Source organism: Chinchilla lanigera, unplaced genomic scaffold (genome assembly GCF_000276665.1).
Source record: "Chinchilla lanigera isolate Chin_1 unplaced genomic scaffold, ChiLan1.0 scaffold00080, whole genome shotgun sequence".
Lineage (NCBI taxonomy): Eukaryota > Metazoa > Chordata > Mammalia > Rodentia > Chinchillidae > Chinchilla > Chinchilla lanigera.
Window position 1 is genome coordinate 2,218,400 of NW_004955481.1, and position 22,944 is coordinate 2,241,343.

The 22,944-nt window shown below is 38.9% G+C and overlaps 1 protein-coding gene across 1 annotated transcript in view; it reads right to left on the reverse strand.

The window, feature by feature from the left end:
* Nucleotides 1–22,944, reverse strand: part of Vps53 (vacuolar protein sorting 53 homolog (S. cerevisiae)) — a gene marked incomplete in the record, with an annotated part of 134,397 nt that overhangs the window by 87,731 nt on the left and 23,722 nt on the right. The window contains 3 exon segments of the mRNA XM_013503465.1: nucleotides 7,327–7,446; nucleotides 9,028–9,143; nucleotides 12,012–12,098. Coding sequence (XP_013358919.1) covers nucleotides 7,327–7,446; nucleotides 9,028–9,143; nucleotides 12,012–12,098 — 323 coding nt within the window.

Genomic DNA, 22,944 nt, shown 5'->3' on the forward strand with positions numbered 1-22,944 from the left:
GTCCCACTTTTGTCTGTAACTCACTATTATTTGTCTATTTGTTTTCCTGAGAAACAATCTTGTAGATAACAATATGTAAAACAATAACCATTGATAATTTCCTAAAAAAAAATAAATAAATAAATTATGTGTCAAAAAGTTAATATTTAAAGTACATAAGGAACTCACATAATGGCAAAAAAAAAAAAAAATGAACAGCCTAATTAAAAAATGGGCAAAGGACCTCAATAGATACTTTTCCAAAGAGGATATACAAAAGACATGAAGGTATATATTTTTTTAAAAAAAGCTTCAACATCACTTAACCATCAGGAAAATGCAACTCATATTCATTAGGTTGACTATTATCAAAAAGACAAATGGTAAACATTGGCAAAGATGTGGAGATGAAAATACTTGTACACTACTGGTGGGAATGTTAATGATCCAGCCATTATGGAAAATATTATGGAGTTTCCTCAAAAATTTGTACATTAAACTACCACATGACCTTGCAACCCTCTTGTGGATATATAGCCAAAAAAAAAGAAATGAGCACATCTTAATTGAGATAGCTGCTCTCCCATGATCATAGCAGGATTGTTTGCAATAGCCAAGACAGGAAAATAACTTGTTCACTGACAGATGAATGAGATAAAGAAACTATGGTCATATGTATATATACAATGGAATGTTATTCACTTTTTAAAAGGAGATCCTGCCACTGTCAACAATATGGCTAAAACTGGATGATATTATGTTAAGTGAAGTAAATCATACATGGATAGAAAAATAACTGTATAATGTCTTTTACATGTAGAATCTTAAAATATAAAGTCAAACACAGATCCCTATGGATTCTCCATCAGTTGATTAAAACAACTGTGGATCAAAAATTTTTTTAAAATGTGTTTGATGGGGCTGGTGATATAGCTTAGTGTACAAGCTAAATGCTTCACATTTAGAGATCCTGAGTTTGATCCCCAGCACTACAAATTTACCTACATAAAACTGTTTCTGTACTGAACACATACAGACTTTTTTCCTTGTCATTACTCCCTAAACAATTCAATACAACAACTATTTACATAGCATTTATAGTATGAAGTGTTATAAAATCTAGAGGTGATTTAAAGTACAGGTTGAATATCCCTCTTCTGGTCCTTTGTCATAGGACCAGAAGTATTTTCGACTTAAAGAGTTTTTCAGATTTTGAAATACATTTTTGGGTGTCACGTCAGCACTCAAAAAGCTATAGATTTTAGATTTCACAGTTTATCCTCTTTGGAGAAATGCCTAGTCAAGTCTTTAGCTCCTTTGTGAATTGGACTCTTTTTTTTGTTGTTTAGTTTTAGGAGCTGTCTGTATAGTCTGGACATGAATCCCTATTCATTTTTTATTGTATTGCTTATGCCTTTCGTGTCATATCCCAAAAGTCATTACCAAACTAATGTTGTAAAGATTTGCCCTATGTTTTCTTCTAAGAGTTTTATAGCTTTAGGTCTTACATTTAAGTCGTGGATCCATTTTGAGGTTTTTTTTTTTTTTTTTATTATATAGTACTAGGTCAGGGTCTAACTTCAATCTTTTGCATGTGGATAACCAGTTTATCCTGCACTATTTTTGTAAAGACTGTCTTTTCCCCCATTGAATGGTCTTAGCACCTTTATCAAATCCCTACATTGCTTTTCACAAATAAAATTCTGTTCTGTTATATTCCTGCTGTCAATTCCTTCCATACAAACAACTGATAATCAATACCTAAACATATTTCCCTCAGAAGTTCTTACTTTTTCTAGTCTACAGCACTCTCCTAATTTCCACCTTTTACTAATATAATCCACCAGACTTTTAGAAAATACAAATCAGATCTGGCTCCTCTCTACTTAACACCTTTCACTGTACACAAAATAACAAAGGTGTTATGGTTGCTCAGGAGGCTGAAGCATGGTTGCTCAGGAGTCCAAGTTTGAGGCCAATCTAAGCAACTCAGCAAAATCATGCTTCAAAACAGAAAAAAAAAAAAGGTGAGGGGATGGTTGTAGCTCAGTGGCAGAGTGCTTGCCTACCATTCATGAGGCCCTGGGTTCAATCCTCAGTACCACCACCACTACCACACACACAAAAAAAAGATAAATTCTTTAGCAAGGCATGTAAATTCCAACCCTATCTACCTATGCAGCTGAAGTACCACAACATCATAATGTTCTTCTCCATCATTTCTTGTCTTGGTGGCAAGATCCTACCCATTCTTTTAAGAAAAACTGAACCTTTCTGTGACCCCTACCCTCAACTCCAGATTCAATCTATCAATTCCTCTTCTGACGCCATATGTACCTTTAAGCAAATACCACTTTGTTGCATCTGTGCTACACTGGAATTTTCTATTAGTATCTTTCTTCTCTTCATAAAAACAGTGAACTTGAGGGCAGAGTGTATATATTTATTTTTGTGCCTTTACCACTTCCACACGGAGTCTAGGACATTAATGCAAACCTTTTAGAGACCAACTGCCTAACCTGCAACCTACTTATTTATTGCAAAGTGCCAACTCTGCAATTAAACCTGAATACTGCGATTTTAGTTTAGAAAAAAAAAAATGTTATCCGATGCTCAGCTATTAGAGTGACTTAGCTCGCACTATGACACAGAGGGATCTTCATGCCTGCTGTGGCACACATACCACAGGTTTGTCACTACTGGCCTAGGAATAGAAGGTGTATAACAGATGTCTTTTAGGTACATAAGGGAATGAGCAGAATAGTGGGAAAATGGATCAAGTCTGATCATCATGAGAGTAGGTATAGGCAACACTGCCTTCCCCTCTTCCCTACCCACTGAGTGGGTATCTGCCTTCTCCATCCAGACCTCCTTCTTTCTGGCAGCTCATAAAGTCCTATTCATGGGCTTTCTTGGCTGCTTCACATTCCCAGTCTGATATGGCAATCAGCCAGCTCTAAGTGTGAAAGGGTTAGAATGGATGAGGGGAAGGGTGGTGATTTCCTTAGTAGTCTGCCAAGCTCCATTCTGACATTCCTTAGTAGTTCCTTGGCATTTCCACTATAAGATGGCATAATGAGCACACACTGTAACTTCCTCTTCCTGCCTGAGATTCTCAGAAAAAATGAAAATACCTGAATAAAAGTCCAGAATCAGGCAAGAAATAGACGACACTCTGATGACTCCCTCAGAGGACAACAGTAAAGAAGACAATCAACACCTAAAAATGCTTCTCAAAAATAACAGCCAAAAAAAGGGCCAGGGACATAGCTCAGTAACACAAGCGTCTGCCTGGTTAAATGCAAGGTCCTGAGTTCAATTCCCTGGCACCAAAAAAAAAAAAAAAAAAAAAGAGCCATGAAGGTGGTAAATACCAGGAGCAGAAGGGGATCTCAGGGGAATAAGTGTTTAAGTCAGTATCTATAGCTACATCCTCACCTTGAATGCTCAGTGAAGCATTGGGTGTAGGCCCTTGGTCTGAGAACCTTAGTGGGGGCCAGAGGGCCTGACAACATCCAAGGTCAGGGAACTTCTGAAGTCAAAAGATCAGACCCTGGCACACCCACCTGGGAGTAAGGCTTTTTTTTTTTTTTCTAAACTAAAACCACAGTATTCAGGTTTAATTGCAGAGTTGGCACTTTGCAATAAATAAGTAGGTAGCTGGTTAGCCATCAGCTCCTGGAGCTCCAGCTCCATGCCCAAAGAGCTGTCTGTGGTACACTTAGCCGAGCAGCACACTCCATGACTCCCCTACTAATAGGTACCACAAAAAAGCATTCCTGACCAGATTAACAGAGAATGTCAAAAATAAAAAGGGCTTTGGGGCTGGATGTGGTGGCGCATGCCTGTAATCCCAGCACTTGGGAGGCTGAGGCAGGAAGATGGCTGTGAGTTTGAAGCCAGCTGGGATACAAAATAAGATTAAGGCCAGCCTACACTACATAGTGAAACTCTGTCTTAAAAAGACAGAAATTAATTTTAAAAAATTAAAAATAAAAATAAAAAAATACAAAGGGCTTTCAGCTAAGAATCACCAAAGAGCTAAGAATCATTCAAAAAATGCTAACTCTAAGAGAGTCAACATGTTTAATAAATGGAAGACTTTGTATACAGAAGGACAGAGAAAAAGAACAATCAACTCATGGCTTTTAGATATATACAATTTACATTTTCTGAGAGATTTCAGTGGATATTATGCCCATAAAAAAATAATCAGCTAGATGTCTCAAAATTACAAAGTTGGATTATTACATGAAAAATCAACAGCTGGGCCAAATAGCAGAATGAACACCAGTGCAGAGTAAATTACAACAGGAAGACTGAGTTCAGGAATTCTTTTGGAAAACAGCCTAAAAGGACAAAGAGATGGAAAGCATATATACCAACATGGTAGCAGATTTAGGAGTTCCGATATTCATGTAATAGGAATTTTGCATGGAGAGAAATTATGCATGGAGAGAACGCACAGAACAAATGACAGACTACTCAAAGAAAGCAATAAAAAAGAACAATTTCTTAGGACTTAAGAAACTCAAAAAGTTTCAGATTAAGCCTATAATAAAAGCAGAGCAACATACACACACAAAAAAGACCCATGTCTTAACAAAATTCCTGACTTCCTCAACCCCAAATCTCAAATGCTTCTAGAACAAAAGAAAACTAGACAAAAACTGGTCATCTTATAAAGGAACAAGATTCAGATTAGCTTCAGGGTTTTAGTAAACAATGAATACCAAACAACACATCTGCATATTCTCTCACACAATAGACAAAAGATGAAAACAGCCAAATATCAATCAACAGATAAATGGACAAACAAAAGGTGGTATCCACGTACAAGGAGTATTCAGCCTTAAAAAGAAATGAGGTGCTGATACATCGATGAGCCTCAAAAATATGTTAAGTGAAATAAGCCAGACACAAAAAGACAAATACTATTTGATTCTATTTATATGAGCTAGCAAGAACAGGAAAATGCAGGGATGGAAAGTAGAACAGAGGTTAGTTACCAGGGTCTAGGGAGAGGAAAATATGGTAACATTATTTAATGTGTACCTAATCTGTTTGGGATGATGAAAAAGATCTCAAAATAGGTAATGGTGATATTTGAACATTATGAATGTACTTAATACCACTGAGTTATATATTTAAAGATAGTTAACACAGGGCAAGGTAAGTGGCAAAGCACATGTTTTGCCTTCATAAAGCCAGGGGTTCAATCCTAGGCACTAAACAAACAAAAATGGTTAGAATAATAAATTTTGTTACAACTTTAAAATTTTCTTAAAAGTAGGAAATATGACCAATCATTAAAGGAGAAATTGAAAAGTTAGCCAAAGATCTGCCTAGTTTGGTAGGCAAGATCTACCCATATCTGAGACAGTATTAATATCTAAAATATAGAAAGAATTCCTATAAATCAATAGGAAAGCGATGAACAACTCAATATACAGACAGACCAAGGGGGGAAAAACAGATGAAGGATAAAAGCAGATATTCACAGAGAAAAATATAAAGAGCTAATCATCAATTAAAAAGAATACTAATTTCACTACTTACCAAGGAAATGCAAATAAAGGAAGCAAATATTTTTTTCTTACATCAGATTGATAAAAATGAAAACTGACAGTATCAAAAGTTATTGAGGCTAGAGAGAAAAGTTATTGAGGCTAGGTACTCATGTACTACACAGATGGCACTAGAAATATACAAAAAAAATCTGGAGAACAAATGGGCAGTAGTCATTAAAATTGTAAATGTATACAACCCTACAATCCAGAATCTACCCTACAGAAATATTTGCATATGTGCAAAAAGGAGTGTATTTTAAAAACAAATAAGCTAACATTTTGAAAATGGTTAAATAATCTGTGATGTGTTATATTATGAAATTCTATGCATGGAAAGAGGTAGGTCTATAAAAACTGATAAAAAAAATCTCTAAAATTCATCACTAGGTTGAAAACAAAGTTTCAAAATTAAACATATGGTGTGAAAGCATCTATTAAAAATAATACTAAGCAAAATAAAATTGCACACTAGAACTACAAATTTATGTAAAAGTCTAGATGGATCTGGGGGGACATCCATTAAATTGGTAATAGTCATTACCTCTAGGAAGAGCAATGGGATTTCAAGCGTAGCTGAAGGGAACTAAAGTGTTACCTTATGTTACTTTTTAAATTTAAAAAGTATAAATTTATTTCTTATATAATTAAAAATAAACAGGAAAAAATGAAGCTTATAGGTATCAGACCATGCTAAGAAGGCAGAATTGAAAACAACACTGCTAAAGGCTACTCCTTCACGTCTCTGCTTTAAGAAAGATTAGGATTTGTCAATCATGGCGATCTCCACCTTCATAGTGTTCTCCCTGCTACTATTTCTAATAGAAAAGGCACTGAATCCACTGCATCCAACTTTCCTTTCAAATCATTATCTTCCTAATGTCTAAGCACCGGCCTTTCTTTCCATTGGATTTGAATCTGAGGTTAAAAACTGAACAGCGGTAGGATGGAAAAAATAAGGTTTGAGTGAAAGTCACCATTTTGCCATATCTAATGTTCTACTGGCACAATGTATTTTCTAAAGATTGCCATAGCAATACATCCCTTCCCATATGCTCTTTTTACCAATGTCACTTTGATATTCTTCCTTCTTGAATCTTGGCAGTTTTGTGATTACAGCAGAAATTATGCTATGTAACTTCCAAGGTCAAATCTTTTGGAACCCAGGCACCTCACCATGAGGAAGCCCAAGTAATCCATGGAGGTCAACCAGAGACCTCCAGTCCACAGCTGGTTGAGCTCCCAGCTGACAGCAAACACCAATGTGCCAGCCCAGATAATGAGCCAAGGGCTCTTCTAGCCCCTCTGGTACCAGGAATCAAGCTCAGGACCTTGCACTTGTCAGGCAGGTACTTGTACTGCTGAGCTATAGCCCCGGCTTCTAGCCCCTCTGAAAGCTGCTTCGGTTGATGCTGCATTGAGCAGAGATGCAGGATTTCTTTTTTTTTTCTTTTTTGGTTCTTTTAATGCATAATGAGCCAGTTCAATTTTCATGAGCAAAGTAATTGTTTTTAGCCAACGAATTCTGTGGTGATTTGTTACATGGAAATGACTGAGATAGCTGAGAGTTGTGCATATATACAAAAGCAGCTATCTGACATGGGGATCTTCAGAAGCGAGGCTCAGGACATTGTAGGGGATCCCTGCATCAAACAGCATTAGAGTAGATAACATCAGAGGTTGCTTCTAACAATAAGATTCTACAGTGAGCTCAGGGCTTAAGCCCTTCGTAGGACCACCTCTTCTTAGGGGAATGTGATCTTCTCCAACAACATTGTACCTTTCAGAAAGCTGCCGGATCTGTGGAATTCCCATATACTTGTGGAAATGCTCCAGAACATTCATTACACCCTGAAGGAGATTAGCAACTTCTCCATACTGTCTGCGTCTGGTCATGGCTCTGCAGGGAAACAAGAAGAAAACTAGCAAAATACTAAGCACAAAAGATACAGATGTGTAATAACTTACTCCAGCTCTGAAGCAGACATGAATTTGCTTTAATAAACACTTACCAAGGACTAAATATGAATGGTGCTGTGCACTGGGTAGGGGGACCTGATTCAAATCCTCAAGGTGACAGCATGTGGTAAGTCAGGTATACATCTATCTAATAGCGAGTAGAATGAATTAAGTTCTGTATAGAAGTACAGCATAGGTTATGTGCCATGCGGTGTACAAAAGAATGTGAGTGATGGATTCTTATGGGTGGGGAAGAGGAATCTGGGAAGGTTATATATTACAGGATTATCAGGCTTCCAACAGAGAACAGGGGTAGAGATTTAACTGAGGACCGTAGCATACGCGCAAACCAAACCACCTTTCTAGAATGTAAGGGACATTTATATACATTGTCACATGTCAAATCAAATCTGTACGTTTAACCTTATGATAAAAACTCAGTCAGAGATGTCCACTTTTCCTGATGCTAAGGTTAATGAAGCTTAAACAAAAGATGCTGATAAAATCAACAGCTACACATAGCAAGGAAGTACAAAGTATTATGGCCGAGCTTCTACATTAAGTGTATAATTTATAACTTCCCTTCTGAGGCATTTGAAAAGATAGGATCAAGTTCAAGTCAAGGTGTTATATTGCTACGAGGCCTGCTAACACTGACAGCCTGCAGGAAGGATAAAGGAGGCTGCTATTCCAGTTCCACCGGCCTGCTGCCCTGCCTGATCACTTCCTGTAGAGGAATGGACCAGGGATCCCCTGACACCCAGACTATGCCCAGGAGAGCTCAGGAAGGAGTCTGTTCCTCTTCCTTTACCTTCAGTACCTTCTCCCACTCCCACCACCCCAAGACTTTGGATACTGAATTAACTTTTCTGTGACGATCCTCTCTGTCAACATCCAGAACTACACTGAGGCTGAGTCAAGGGGAATTTTCAGCCTAAAACCTGTGTAAGGAAATTCTCAGCCTTATACAGAGGCAAACTGGAAATGCTGCTGGGTTGCTTCTTTATAGCAAATAACCAGCTCCTTCTTTTAATAGCACTTCTAATGTGGTTAGGTATCATTCTCTTTATAAGCCAAGTAAAAAGCAACTATCTTTGAAAAAATTGGTTTTTTAAAAAGTTGGGTTGAATGATACATCAAAACTCTGTTTCTAAATGGTTTGTTCTGTGGCAGTGCAACTCAGCCCAACAGAAGCAGAAAACTTGGAGAGGCTGTGTAGAGTAACCCTGGGCCTGACTCACTTTGCCTGCCTTAATGGCATAGATCTAACACCTATAAATGATCCGAACTCTTGCAATCATTCTCATGGGCTCTCTGGGTCCTCCTTGGATCATCTGTACCTCACGTTTTAAAATTCTGAATGCCAGAGGGCATATGCAGAAAGTGACTGCACACTTGCAGCCAATCTACTGAAAGTGGGGCAGGATGGTAAGGCTGGCTGGGAAAAGACTTATGAAGCTGTTTTCTTTATGTAATGGATTTCCTTACTATGGGCCCCAAACTCCAAGTTTACGTTACTTACTCGAGGGAATCAACGCCGCCTGCCAGCATGTGCAGGTGGTTCAGTGTTGTGATGGAGGTGGTCAGGTGGCGTTTGGCATGATCTAGCTGCTTAATGTCGCGGGTGATTTCCTTAACCTAAATATTGAAAACAAGAGAAGAAAAAAGAGGAAGAATAAGAATAATACATATCTTTCTACAAGTAGCTCCACATGAAAATAATATACATGAAGCAAGAAAAAAGCCTCAGATTAACCCCTGGAGAAAACACAAATGTTCTCACAATGCAAAATTAACTTAATTTCCAATCAACCCCTTTATGTTTAATTCTGCTATTTCTTCAGACTTTACCTAAGGTTACAAAATTCTCAGGTGTGAGAAATAAATTAACATTTATTTTTCACTCTCAGTGGAATGATCCAAATAGCAATGTAGTAGTGAAGAAGGCCCTCTGGAATAAGGTCTGAAAAGTGTGCCTTCTGCCACTCATGCTACAGGACTCAGCACAAAACGGATATTAGTCAGCTAACTGTACTGAGATGGTCTTTGCTATTACCCAGCCTCTAGCAAACAAAAACCTTCCCTCAAATCTCAAGAAGATCAAAATGTAATTCCTGTAACATAAACTTAACATACAATACCATAAGAGGGAGATGCAATCTTCTTGGAGTGAGAAGATAATGTGAGGAGTAACATTCTGACAATTTTGCTCAGTAGGCCCAAGAGAACAAAAGTCCATCTGGGAATGCAGCTATATTTCAATCACTGGAAAAGTGGATTCAGTAGAGAAGATGGAAAAGCCCTAAACCTTACTGATACTCTTTAGGTGAACTCTTCCACTATCCTGAGTCTATGATGATCAAGAAACTTTAATAGCAGTTTGGTTTCCCAGGCACTATGACAACTGGAAGGAAGTGCCCTGGACCCTAGGCCCAAATATTCTAGTCACTATACATGCATCCACCCTTGAAGTGCAAAATCCAATAGGGAGTTAGTTGATGTAACCTGATTTTTCAGAGCCTGACGACTTGGGTAAAATAAGGACTATGATTGGCACAACTTCATTCCATACCCACAAAACAGCAAGCTTGCCCTGGGTCTAAGCAGTAAAAATTCTCTTTCTCAGGGAATGCCTCATCAAGTCTACCTTCACTCATAACCCTCAGGCTATCTAATTACTTCTATTTTCATTATATTAAAAAAAAAAAAAAAAGGTTAAGAATCTACCACTACTTTACTGAATAATTGGGTTTGGAGCAAAAAAAAGATCAGGAGAGGCGTAAAAGATAAAATTTGGCTCCATAATCTGATCACCCACTTCCAACAATTATATCCTCATCCTATTTCCTACAGAAAAATCCCTGTGCCTCTTTCTGGTTCAACAGCTTCAGTCCTAACATTAGAGCTTTTGCCACTACTGTGTTTAAAGTCAGTCATCTATGCTTCTTCTCATTCATCAGCCAAATCTTGAATACTCTTCCTGTGCTGTATCCTAAGATCTTGTCCCTCTACTCTGTCCCTCACACATGCCCTCACTGCTCTGCACCAGATCGCTGGTCTTTTTCTTTCTCAGATCTCCCACCACATATGTTTCATCACATATCCTATGCTACTCTAGACAAATCAAACTACTTGCTATTCCTCAAAAAAACCTTTAATGGTAGAACATTTAAGAGGTGCTATATTCTACAAGAGCAGACTATTCTACAAAACAGATTACTCATAGTTAATTTACTGTAACTATTATTCATGGTCATAGAAAAAAAAAGAAAAAAGAAAAAAATGACAGAAGGCGCTATGGTGGGTTTGGCTGGAGTCAGCTAGATCTCAGGCTAAATCTCAGCTCTATGAATTACCAACTCTGTGTCATAGGCTAAGTTTCTTAGCCTCACCAACTCTCAGTTTCCTCATCTATAAAATAGATAATAGATAATCATAAAAATATTGATACTAAAACCTAGTCCATAGGGTCATCAGGAGGAAGAAGGATCTGGCACCCTGTCTGGCCCACTGAAAGAGCTTAACAAACACCAGATCTCACGTCACTGCTTCCTCTCCCCTTTAACGTAACACTGTCCAGGAATGAAAATTTCTTTTACATAAGTCAACTAATAAGTTTAGAGGCAGCTTCTTAGAACTGCCATTGCACACCCCCACACCCAGGATGGAGAGGGAATGCCGTCCAGAAGTTTAGAATTGTGAAGTTAATGATGAGTAAAACCTGAGTATAATAAACTCCAGCAAAAGTCACATCGGATAGCGTCACTTGATAATCACTCACCATCTACTCCTGGCTGGTGCTGAATGTAGGGCATCCTTGGAGAATGACTACAAATATAAATCCCTAGTGCTCTGCTCAGTACTCTCTATACATTTAATTTTCACAACACCCTTTGAGGTAGACACTAACATTCTTCTTTTATAGTTGAGGAAACTGGAAGCATTATATTACCCAAAATTTCAGCTTAGCAGCTCGCACATCCCAGAGCCTCCCATGAGGTAGTAGTGATGAATGCTGGATTTCTGGTCAGCAGGGTGACCTACTGAGAACATCCCCAGGGGCCACAAATTTGTAGAGTGAAAACTTAATCAAAACCGTATGCATGTACCACAGTCAGGGTAGATCCTACCATCCAGACCCAGGGCCGATTTTTAGTGTGCTACCAAGTTACATGTCATGTATCTTAATTGAGAAATATGTGAAATAAACAAATGCTAGAGGAAGGCATCCAAAATGCTAGTAAAGTATTTGGGGGGTTGGGGGAGAAAACTTTTCCTATTTAAACACAGGACTGCAAATGTAGGACAGCAGGGATGGTGAGTCACCCTTGTCTAGCAGCTCCCCTTGAGTTAATGTGGAACACACTCACAGAGGATTGCCTGAGAGACACGGACGGTTGTGGTTGGCAGGAAGTGGAAGAAAAAAGTCCATTAATTACTATGAGTGGGTGAGAAGTTGACTTCCTTTTTTGGTACAAAAAAAGTGAGGAAGAAACCTAAACTCACCATTTGCTCTGATTTTTCTGCTTTGTCTTTGATATCTTTGATTTTGCCAAACAGTTGCTGAATAGCTTTCTGGGCCTCTTCAAGTGCCTAGAGTTAGAGAAATAAATGAAAAATAAGAAGTCATACAAGACAGCACCAGTCACTACACTATAATAAATTCCAGCTCCAGAAGATAATTATCATAAAGTTCTTTTGATACATTATACTTAAACTGACAATTTTATTGTACCAAACTAGTAGAGAGTAAGGGCCGGGGATATAGCTCAGTGGCACAGTGCCTGCCTGGCAAGTGTGAGGTCCTGAGTTCAATTTCTGGTACTAAAAAAAAACAAAACAAAAAACACAAAACCCAAACTAGTAGAGAAATGGAATCCAGCATTCAGATATAGGCAAATAGTATGCTTGCCAATCTACATCATGAAGTTAGTTTAAAAACTAAACTCTTTCCCTCTGTTTTGGTGATTACTGTATGTGCTGTTGTTGACAATAAACAACATGCACATCTGTGTGTATGGGTGTGTGCACATGTGCATATGTACATACACAGTAACCTTCAAAGTCTATAAAGAGACAGAGGTATTCTAACCTAGCTATAGTTTGGGAAGCTCTGGATCTGGAAGTTCCAAAAGACTATCAAAAAAACAAAAAATACCCCCCTCATCCCAAAACAAAACTGTGGTCGCTCCCTGGTGGTCTAGTGGTTAGGATTCGGCACTCTCTCCCAAAACAAAACTGTGTGTAAGAACTCAAGAATTGTGGCAATTCTTAATGACATTTATAGTGTCCTACTTGAAAACCAGTGAAATGAAGTCAGAAAGTTACACTTGACGCTAACCTTGAGCCAAATGTTTCTACAGAAATAAAAACCTACCAAGACGGATGTTACACATTAAAAGTATTACAACCTACAGTATCTTCTGTGAGGAGACGCTGCAATAGGAGACGAGTATGAAGGGTGCTAAAGCTACACACATGCAAAACACAAGTACTTCATGGTCCTATGACTGAAAATGACCCATAGCTGAGGCAGTGCTCTGAATTCCTTGGCAGTTAGAGTGCCAGCCACACCAGTCAGCATTTCATTCAATCCTTCACTCATTCACTCATCCAACAGGCATGTACTAAATATACCCCATATAACAGGGAAGAGAAGAGGGTCAGGGATGAGCTCTTGGATGTTCAACATTCAGAAGTCTAAAAGAAATGGAGAAAGCAAAAATGCAAAAGATAAAAACCACTGCCCACATGACAGAAAACCAAGGACTCCAAGGACTAAGATGTTACAGAGGCCAAACAAAAGTGTTTAAATGAGGACAAGAGTGATCATGTCTCACGCTGTGAACAGTTCATATAAGATTAAGTCACAGTGTTGCCAGTGACTACAGGGAAGTTGCTGATGATCTTGACCCGAGCAGTTTCAGTGGAGGTGGAGGAATGAAAGTGGACAGCAGTGACAGGATAAAGTGAAGACAATGCTATAGAGAAGGGGCCAGCAACTGACACCCAGCAGGCCAAATCCAATCTGCTATCTGTCTGTGCCAGTAATGGAGTTGTGTTATTTTTGAGGGGGTATCACAACCTAACTTATTCATTTAGGTATTATCTATGGCTACTTTCTCATAAAATGACAGCGAAGCATGGTTGAGATATAGACTATATGGTACATTAAGACTGAAATATTTACTATAGGCCCTCAGAAAAAGTTTGTTGACCCCTAGTATTGAGTATTTTTCCAGTAAGTTTTTGCGGTGAGAAGACAAAAAAGTAGGGCAAAAGATGGGGTAAATGGAGGACTTTTTAAAAAACAAGAGGTGCTTGTATATGTCTTTTACATACTAGTAGAGGGGAGGAACTGTAGGAGGAGGGTATAATGGGATAATTACAGAAGAAGACTTTTGAAAATAAGGTTCTTCCATTGTTAATGTGAAAGTGTTAGCTGTATGATATGGTCATGTGTATGCTTTAGAGTGTGAAGCAAGGACACCAATGGCTTTCTCATGTACATCACAGTTAAGGCACTATTCACTCTGGTTTAGCCTGGACTGTCCTAGTGTATGGCTACAGTTTCAGTATAGTTATTAATAGCTCCCTCTTTTGAAACTACTCTGCTGGTAAATTATATGGTCACCTTACCTATAGCATATACACAAAGCCAGACCACATTTAAAATACAATTCTTTGCCGACTGATTAAAAATATCCCAGGGTACACATAAGTGGCAGTGCTAAGACTACTGCTCTAAATGAGGTATGCTGACACCTACCACTCCCTAGCCTCCAACTCTCGATCCTGCGTCCTCAGCCTGCCCAGTGCTAGGATTACAGCCATGCATCACCATGCCCGGCACACCACCCTTCCCATCACTATTGACATGACAAATACGGAGTCTACTGACCAAGACACTGTAATTCGAAACCTGCCAGAGGATTCTGAAAACTGCTGGGTCATGGTGTGAAAAAGTACCAGAGGCCTTGCAAGCAACTGACCCCTAGAAAGTACCAACCTTCTTGAGTGTGACTTGTGTGGGATTCTGTGATGTTGCAGGTCATGTCATGTTATGATGATGGGATTGCAGCCAGTACCCTAAACACACTACACTCAGAGAGGAAAGCAGAAAGGGCCAAGTTCTGTGCTTAGATCCAAGTGTGAAGTGTGTGTAACTCTTTCTCAAAGAAAGTATTCCTACTTTCTGAGAGTCCTCTCTTATTCTCAGTCTGGCCTCCCACCAGAACTGTCTCTACTACAGATACTTTTTTCTTCCAACAAACAAATAAGACTCACACAATCTTGCATTTCATAGACTTTAAGAAAGATAAACAGTCTGCCAGATTTTTTTTTTCAGGCTGGAATATTTCTACTTGTTATAACAACATACTAAAGTTGGTGAAATTTAATATAACTCATTTTTCAGAGTCAAAAGGTTCCTATGAAATACTGACTCTATCAAGCAAGTCCGTTCTCAAAACACATCTTAATATTTGATATCTAACCTCTAATAATCAGTAACAGGCAGAAGAGCATTTTGTCATTGGAAGAATCATAAGACCTATAAAAGAATAAGATTTTGTTTTTAAAAGATACTACAATACTACTTGGTTAATCAGAAAATGTACTGAGGGGCTGGGGATTCAGCTCAGCGGCACAGCGCCTGCCTGGCAAGCGCAAGGTCGTGAGTTTGATTCCTGGTACTGGAAGAAAAACAAACAAACAAAAAAAAAAAATGAAAAAAAATGTACTGAAAGATTCTGGCACAGGGCTTGGGCTCTAGCTCAGTGGCACAAGTGCCTGCCTAGCAAGTACAAGGTCCTGAGTTCAAGTCTCAGCACCAAAAAAAAAAAAAGATTCTGGCACAGTCCCTAGACACTTTTTAAAATAAAATGTGGCTACTTTCCCATTCCAAGCTGGATATGGATTAAAAACAGAACTAACTGCCCCAAAATGTCTGCATTCAATCCACCCCAAGTTTCTGGTCTTCCTGGAGCACTGGCCATAATCTGTCTGCCTCTGAGGGTATTATTAGGGAGCAGGTAGCTGTAATCGTCCTCTTCAGTAACTCAAAGTCTATAATCAGGAGATGCAAAGGTAACCCACTAAGTTAGCCTCCAAGACTAAGCAAAATCAATTACAATATCCACGTATTTCTGTGCCAGTTAACTACAACTGTGACTCTTAACCTCCCTTGCCTCCTGAAGAAGATGCTGAACAAGCTCTCAGAGTCACAGTAGGTCATGTTCATAGATGACAAGCAGTAGGGGAGCTTGGCACAGACTCCATTGCTTTCTTCTTTCCCTTGGTTCCCTGCCCTGCCCCCTCCCCCACCTCAGATCTGTTGTCTTCCACTGGTGCAGACAGAAGGCCTGTGATGCAATGAAAATGCTTTGAGAAATAAACATCCCCTCTGGCCCTAAGATGCATCTATTTTGCAGTTTGGTGTGTCAGAGAATTATATTGCCTTTATCCTGTACACCCATACTCTTTCAGAGATTTTAAACAGAAATCTAATTTCCTGCCACTGCAGGAAGGAAGAAAGATTGTTCATTTTCAGAACTGGTATGACTTTAAATTGTTCTTTGAAAAAAATAATGTGCTAGTACTCAAAGTTACTCAAAGGAAAAATTAGATTCTTTCCACCACTCTGCTATCAATTCTATTTTCCACTTCTGTGTGTATTTGCTGATTTCTCTGACATACTCGTTAAAAGCAAGAATTTTTGAGCCAGCAGACCAGGATGGCCTGGTTCTGCCATTTAACTCTGATCTCTGACAAGTTATTTCATCTTTAGGAGGGTAGTTTCATAATTCCTGAAACAGAAATAAGACTTTTTGTTAGAAAGGATCACAGAGTTAGGTAGTCACCATCTTTAGAATTACTGACCCAGTATTCTTTTCCTTCAGATCTTCTCTTATATTCTTATAAAGTCCACTAGCCAAGGGGCATACCAGATCCAAGTTGGGCAAGTGGAAGTTTTCTTGTTTTTCTTCCAGAACTAGAATTGGGAAAGAGAGTTAAACCCTTTGGTGGTGGGAGCCCCAAGATACAAGACTAAGTTAAAGAGCAACAGAGAGCCCAAGGAAAGGGAAGAAGCTCATCTCCACGACAGATGAAGCCAACACAAAGAAAGACCCAGAGCCACACAGAGCTCTATTCCAGTCCTGGGCTTTAGCTCTCTGACAAGCCTGGCTGAGATACTACTCTTCCCACCATCAGGCTGTTTAACTTCCTTCAGAACAAGACACAACAGGATCCTTCCAAATAATTCTCCTTTTTGCTTAGGGCAGTTTAAATTAGGAATTTGTCTTAACAAACAAGAGAGTTCTAAGTACACAAAAGCCCCCTGCTAATGCAAGGGACTTGCTAAATGGCAACTATTAATATTATTCTCAGATGGAATGTGATATTTCACATGAGACTATGTCTCTAAGAGCAAAAGACTGTGACCCATCTTTTGAAAAAGAGCCTTGTCAACAAGCTCGTTAAAGCCAGGAATGTTGGTGTATAGCTATAATCCCAGCTACTGGGGAGGGGGAGGCAGGAGGGTCACAAATTTGAGACCAGCCCGGGCAACTCAGCAAGACCCTGTCTCAAAATAAAAAAGGGGTCAGGATAACCTCAGTGCAAGACCTTGGGTTCAATTCTCAAAACCATAAAAAGAAAAAAAAACAAAAAACCCACAAAACCAAACCAGTAACGCTCAGTAGCTACAGGCACATTTAGAAGAGTAGCTTAAGGATGGGCAGTGGGTGGGTGGGACGGTGACATTTTTAAGCCATGTTGCATGCTCCAGAAAAAGTTTAAACCTTTTTGTTCATTCCTTCAGTAAAGAGTGAGTATCCACTAAATGCACTGTGTTATATACATGGAGAGAAAAAGAACACAAATAGAGGACATGTCTTTAAAGAGCTTGAAAAAAATATGTGTAATAAATACAAGTAACTGTAAGATACGAATGACACAAGGAGATATGAATAAAGAATCAGCTGGGCGTGGTGGTGCATGCTTGTAATCCCAGCACTCGGAGGCTGAGGCAGGAGGATCGTTGCAAGTTCAAGACCAGTCTGGGTTACAAAGTAAGCTCAAGGCCAGCCTGAATGGCATAGCAACACCCTGTCTCAAAAAGACAAAAGAATGATTCAGCATCATTGGATAAGCTAGAGAATTCTCAAGAGAGCAGAAATATTGATGGCTACCCCATCTGCGGAGCCCTATGCAGAAGCCCAGGTGACAATCCACTGAAGGTAGACACCTAGGGTTACACAGCCTCTGTTTATGGAAAGTCCCTTCTTCTGACACTACAGGTCATTCTAGTACCACAGGGAATTGTTGCTATGGAAACAGCATCCTTGCTGAAACAGTGGCACTTTAAGAAACCTTCCCAACAGTATCAGTGCAGCCCATTCTCCACAATGATGCCAAATAGTAGAAGCTATGGGCTCTCACAACCATAGATGGCTGCATGTGGACAACATTGCTTCCCTATATCCCAGAACATACACTAGATGCCCTCTATGTCTGGTAGCCTTGGTCAGAAGCCAGATGGGTTCCCATCAATTGAAAAACATTGGTGTTACACTAATTTCCCCTGTACTCCATTCAGAAACTTTAAGGATAAAGGGGCTTTATTTGAAACATAGAATTCTTTCCAAGTTTATGAACCAAAAGAATGTAAAGAGCAAAGGGAGTAATTCTCACCTTATTTGTTAAAATGCTCTGTTCCATGTAAGTTACTTTTATTTATGACTTCTGCAAACCACATCCACGGAAAACGTGAACCAAAGAGCTCATTTTTATTGTTTTTAGGAGACAAGCCAGAAGTTAAAATCACAAGACAAAGCTGGGACACACATTCAGCAGTGCCCAAACAAGACTAAACATTTATATTTTAAAGTTCTGCTTATATCTGTTATCACCCATAGCTTAAAACACGTTAGCCCTAAAATAGCTGGGAGTGGGGAATGCATTCATGCACAGCTTCCCTTGATGGAACAGAACCTGGAGGAGAAGTGCACTTAAAGCAGCAACTTCAAATGGCAAGAGAAAAGGAAATATTTAAGCAAAAGCTTCAGCTGCTTTTGCTGCATAAAAGGTACAGAAACTGAATACTTTAGGAAATGGAGCACATTTAAAGTAACAACTTGTCCAAGTTTAACAAAAGACTACTTCCCACAAATAGCCTGGACTTCCAGCTGCCAACTTAGAGGTTGCTTACCTCATCTAATTCCCCAAATCTTACTATTACTTCTAATTTTAGTCACTTGTAACTTTCATTGGGTCTTCATTGAGGAGAAAACAGCCTTTTGTGGTGACACGTAGATGTTCCTTCCACTGATTTTTAGAGACACTGTACTAAATGTTCTTTTGGCTATGGATGACCTTGGGGCTTCTGATGAATGGCCTGCTTTCTTCCCACTTCATTTATTCTCTTCAGGATTCAATAGCTCCTGTATTTTCAAAACTCAGGTGTACAGTGGGCATACAGTTCTCCTCATCCTTGAGTTCTTCGCTCAGTTCAGTTTCTTTATCATGCTAAGAGAAACCCAGCTGGTGAATTAGGCCACCGCCACCATTCAGATTCCCTGGTGAGCCAGTTAGCTTTTCAGGTTCTACAGTGAGAAAAAGTGGCTCCAAAATCTGTTGTTAAATGTCTGTCACTGTTTAAAATGAAAATTAGGTATGGACAAGTATGTATCATACTGGCAACCAGAAAACCTGAATTCATGATTGCCCATTAGTATGTGCAGAAAGCAGACTGTCTGAGCCTGATTTTCACCTACAACATGGAGTAAACAATGTCTACATAGCCTAATTTACATCTTTGTGAGAACCAAGTCAAGTGACATAGGCGACAATATTTGGGAGAGTGAAAAATAAGCATATTTCTATTGCAAAAGAATATTACAGGTCCAGACAAATGTCTCAAAATGTATGTTCTGCAAATGCAACTCAAAATGTATCTTTGCTTACAGTGAATCAATTACAAAAGACATAATAAACTCCCGACAGCATATTCTTAATTCTAGTGATCTGGAAAATTCCAGGGCTAACAGGTGGTATTAGAACCTGCCTGCAAGATGCTGATTTAGTCACCAGAAGTCTCTTAAAATCAGAATTTCCAAGTATTCAGTTTTAAAAAGTACAGATTTCTGAGTTAACAGAAGCAGTACTTAGCCTAGATTATGATAATGGTGTTATCACAAGAATAACAGTGAGCTATCCTCTCATACAACTGACAACAAAAAAAAGTTCAAGCATGACACTGAGACAAGGTTAGTAATTAGGTCTGAGTTAGAGTAAAGGCCCCTCAATTCACCTCTTCTGCTTTATAAAAGTATTTATATCATCAAATTTATTTGTCAGAAGGCACATCTGTAGAAGAAATGCCTTCCTTTTAATTGTGGATTGTAATGAGATTGGTACTAATATAATTTATCTAATATCCATATTCTAGGCATCACAACAATACCTACAGATGAATCTAGCAACTGCTCAGAGTCCATAATACAGTGCCGCCTCGGTTCACAAACTTAGTTTGTTCTACAGTGTTGGAAAAGATGGCCACATTTTGTTTGTGTGGCCAAGTCATGTTTGTCACCTGATGCAGAATTTAAAAAAAAAAAAAAAATTGCCAAACACTCTGTCTCAAACAAAAGTGTTCAAGAACTGCAGTACCACTGTACAAGAGGGAAACAAATCAGGCACTATACAGAGGATGAGAAGTTTCTTATGTACTTTAAAATGTAAATCTAGATGAGTACAGAACACCAAACCCACAACAGATTGAAAAAAATATTATCTCTTGTTTTTCAAAATTAATCTCCTTCCACAGGAGTCCAATTTAGAGCAGAGGAAATTTTATAGCTTTATTACAGACTCATGAAAACAGAGTTATTAATGGAAATGCTAACAGAACACCTATAACACTCAATTCATGATGTTCTAAATACTTTACTTCCACAGGCAGGAGAGGGAAAAGGAAAAAGGAGCTCAAGTTCTTACATGAAGACAGAGCTTCAAATTCCCAACCACTGCTCTAACACATTGAAATTTTAAACGGTTTTTTATATCAAGGACTTGAAGCCTGGAAAGCTCTGTCCTGTCAGCAAAAATACTGCTCTTTTTCTAATGTTCAACCTCAAACTGTGCATGGAATTTTTTTTATAAAACTTTTAACTACTAGCAATCAAAAGCAAGAGTGACCTGGGTAGGAGCCAGAGCAGTTACAGTAGTGATGAATGGCATTTTCCTTTGTAGATAAAGACACTAGTTTAAACTTGTGATTGCTTTTAACATGGAAATAAGGAGATGGCAAAAACTGTTTGACTAGCCCTTCCTGGTTCCTAAAGAATGCCAATTTACATGGAGGTGGCTCAGAAAAATAATGAACTTCAGTATTTCTTCTTGGCACACTATTTTCCTAAAATTATTTTCAATAATCATGTCACAGACTAGTGGGACTTATGCTTCTAAGGTCTGGAAGGAAACAGTCCAGTTGTTGAACTTAACTAAATAAAAGAAAAATTCAGGATTTTTTGTTTTTGTTTTTTGAGACAGGATCTCACTATGCAGTTCAGGCTGGCTTTGAACTCACTATGTAGCCCAGGCAGGTCTCAAACTTGCGGCGATCCTCCTTCCTCACCGCAATGGAATTACAGGTGGGCACCGCCATGCCCAGCTTTTCGTGGTGGTTTTATTTGATGTGCCAAAAGCATCTCCTATTATTAGGCACTAACTACAGAAGTGTAAGATTCTATAGACTACCTGAAACAAATTCTGTATAAATCCAATGAAGACAAAATATGCTTATGTTACTGCATTCTGTGTCTAACTAGTAAGATAATGTCTTGTTTTGGTTTTTGATTTGCAGTGATGAGGATCAAACCCATGGCCTCATGCAACCTATAAAAGCACTCAACCACTGAAATACATACAACCCTATACCCTCCAAAAGACAAATCTATTAAAGTTCAGAAAAACATAAAAAAGTGTTTCCAAAGAGATTAAATAACTGAATGACTAAAGTTTATCATATGATTCAGTAATTGTACATGTAGGCATTTGCTGACAGGAACTGAAAGTAAGGGCTCAAACAAATACTTGCATGCCAATATTCATAAGCAACATTGTTCATAATAGCCACAAGGTGGAAACAACCCGAGTATCCATGAACAGATGAAAAACAAAACACAGCAAATCCATACAACAGAGTATTGTTTAGCTATAAAAAGGAGTGAAGTTCTAAGCCAGGTATGGTGTTACACACCTATAATCCTAGCTACTTAGGAGGCTAAGACAGGAGGAACAAAAGTTTGAGGCCAGCCTGGAAAACTCAGCAAGACCCTGTCTCTTTAAAAAAAAAAAAAAAAAAAAAAAGAGGTCAGGGATGTAGTTCAGCACTCCCTAGGTTCAATCCCCAGTAATTGGGAGTGGGAGGAGATAAAGTTCTGATATAGGCTACAACACAGATAAAACACTGAGGAGAGAATAAAAATGAAACAAAAGCTCAAATACTACTGGATTCCATTTATACGAAGAATTTGCCCTAGAATAAGCAGATTCACAGCGACAGAAAATGAATTAGAGGTCACGGGAGGCTGGGGACACTATTTCTTAGGCAAGTGCTCTACCACTGAGCTTTGTATCCCCAGCCCATGCTACTTCTTAATGGTTTCAGAGTTTTGGTTTGAGAAGATGAATAAATTTCAGAAATAAAAATAGTGAGGGTTGCCAGGAGTGGTAGTGCATGCCTGTAATCCCAACACTTGGGAGACTGAGGCAGGAGGATTGCCATGAATTCCAGACTAAGCTGGGCTACATAAGCAAGTTCAAGGCCATCATATACTACATAGTTAAGACGCTATCTCAAAAATAAATAAACCAAAAAAATAAGTAAATAAAAAGGACTTGGAATGTAAGTCAGAGGTATAGTGCTTGCCTAACAGGGTTCAACTCTGGGTCCAACCACAGTCTCACAAAATAAACAAACAAAAATAGCAACTTTTTCCCCAGTGCTGCCAACCATCTCTGCATGCTAAGCCTTTTTGGCAGAGCAGGCAGGAGCACAGGGACTTGTATGGGATATGTGCCAGGTACGTGGAACCATCCAGCCCTGCAACTCCAAGGCAGCAATAATTGTAGTCTCCCCTTCGCCCCACTCTAAAACGCGAGAGATGAGCCCAAAGTAGCATTCAGAGAAAAGACATGTCTTCAAGTACTCTCATTCTCAGATAACAAAGAACTAAAAGAAATTCCAACAAGACAGAGAAGTAATGAACTGGAAGAGGAAAAGACTGGAATTGAGAAGTAAGTCTAAATGCAATCCTTTGCAGAATTCTAAAAAATAGTCCTGACTTGTTTAATCCTGGAAGAAAAATAGAAAGGGGCAGGGGATATAGCTCAGTGGCACAAGTGCCTGCTGCGTCAAGTACAAGGTCCTGAG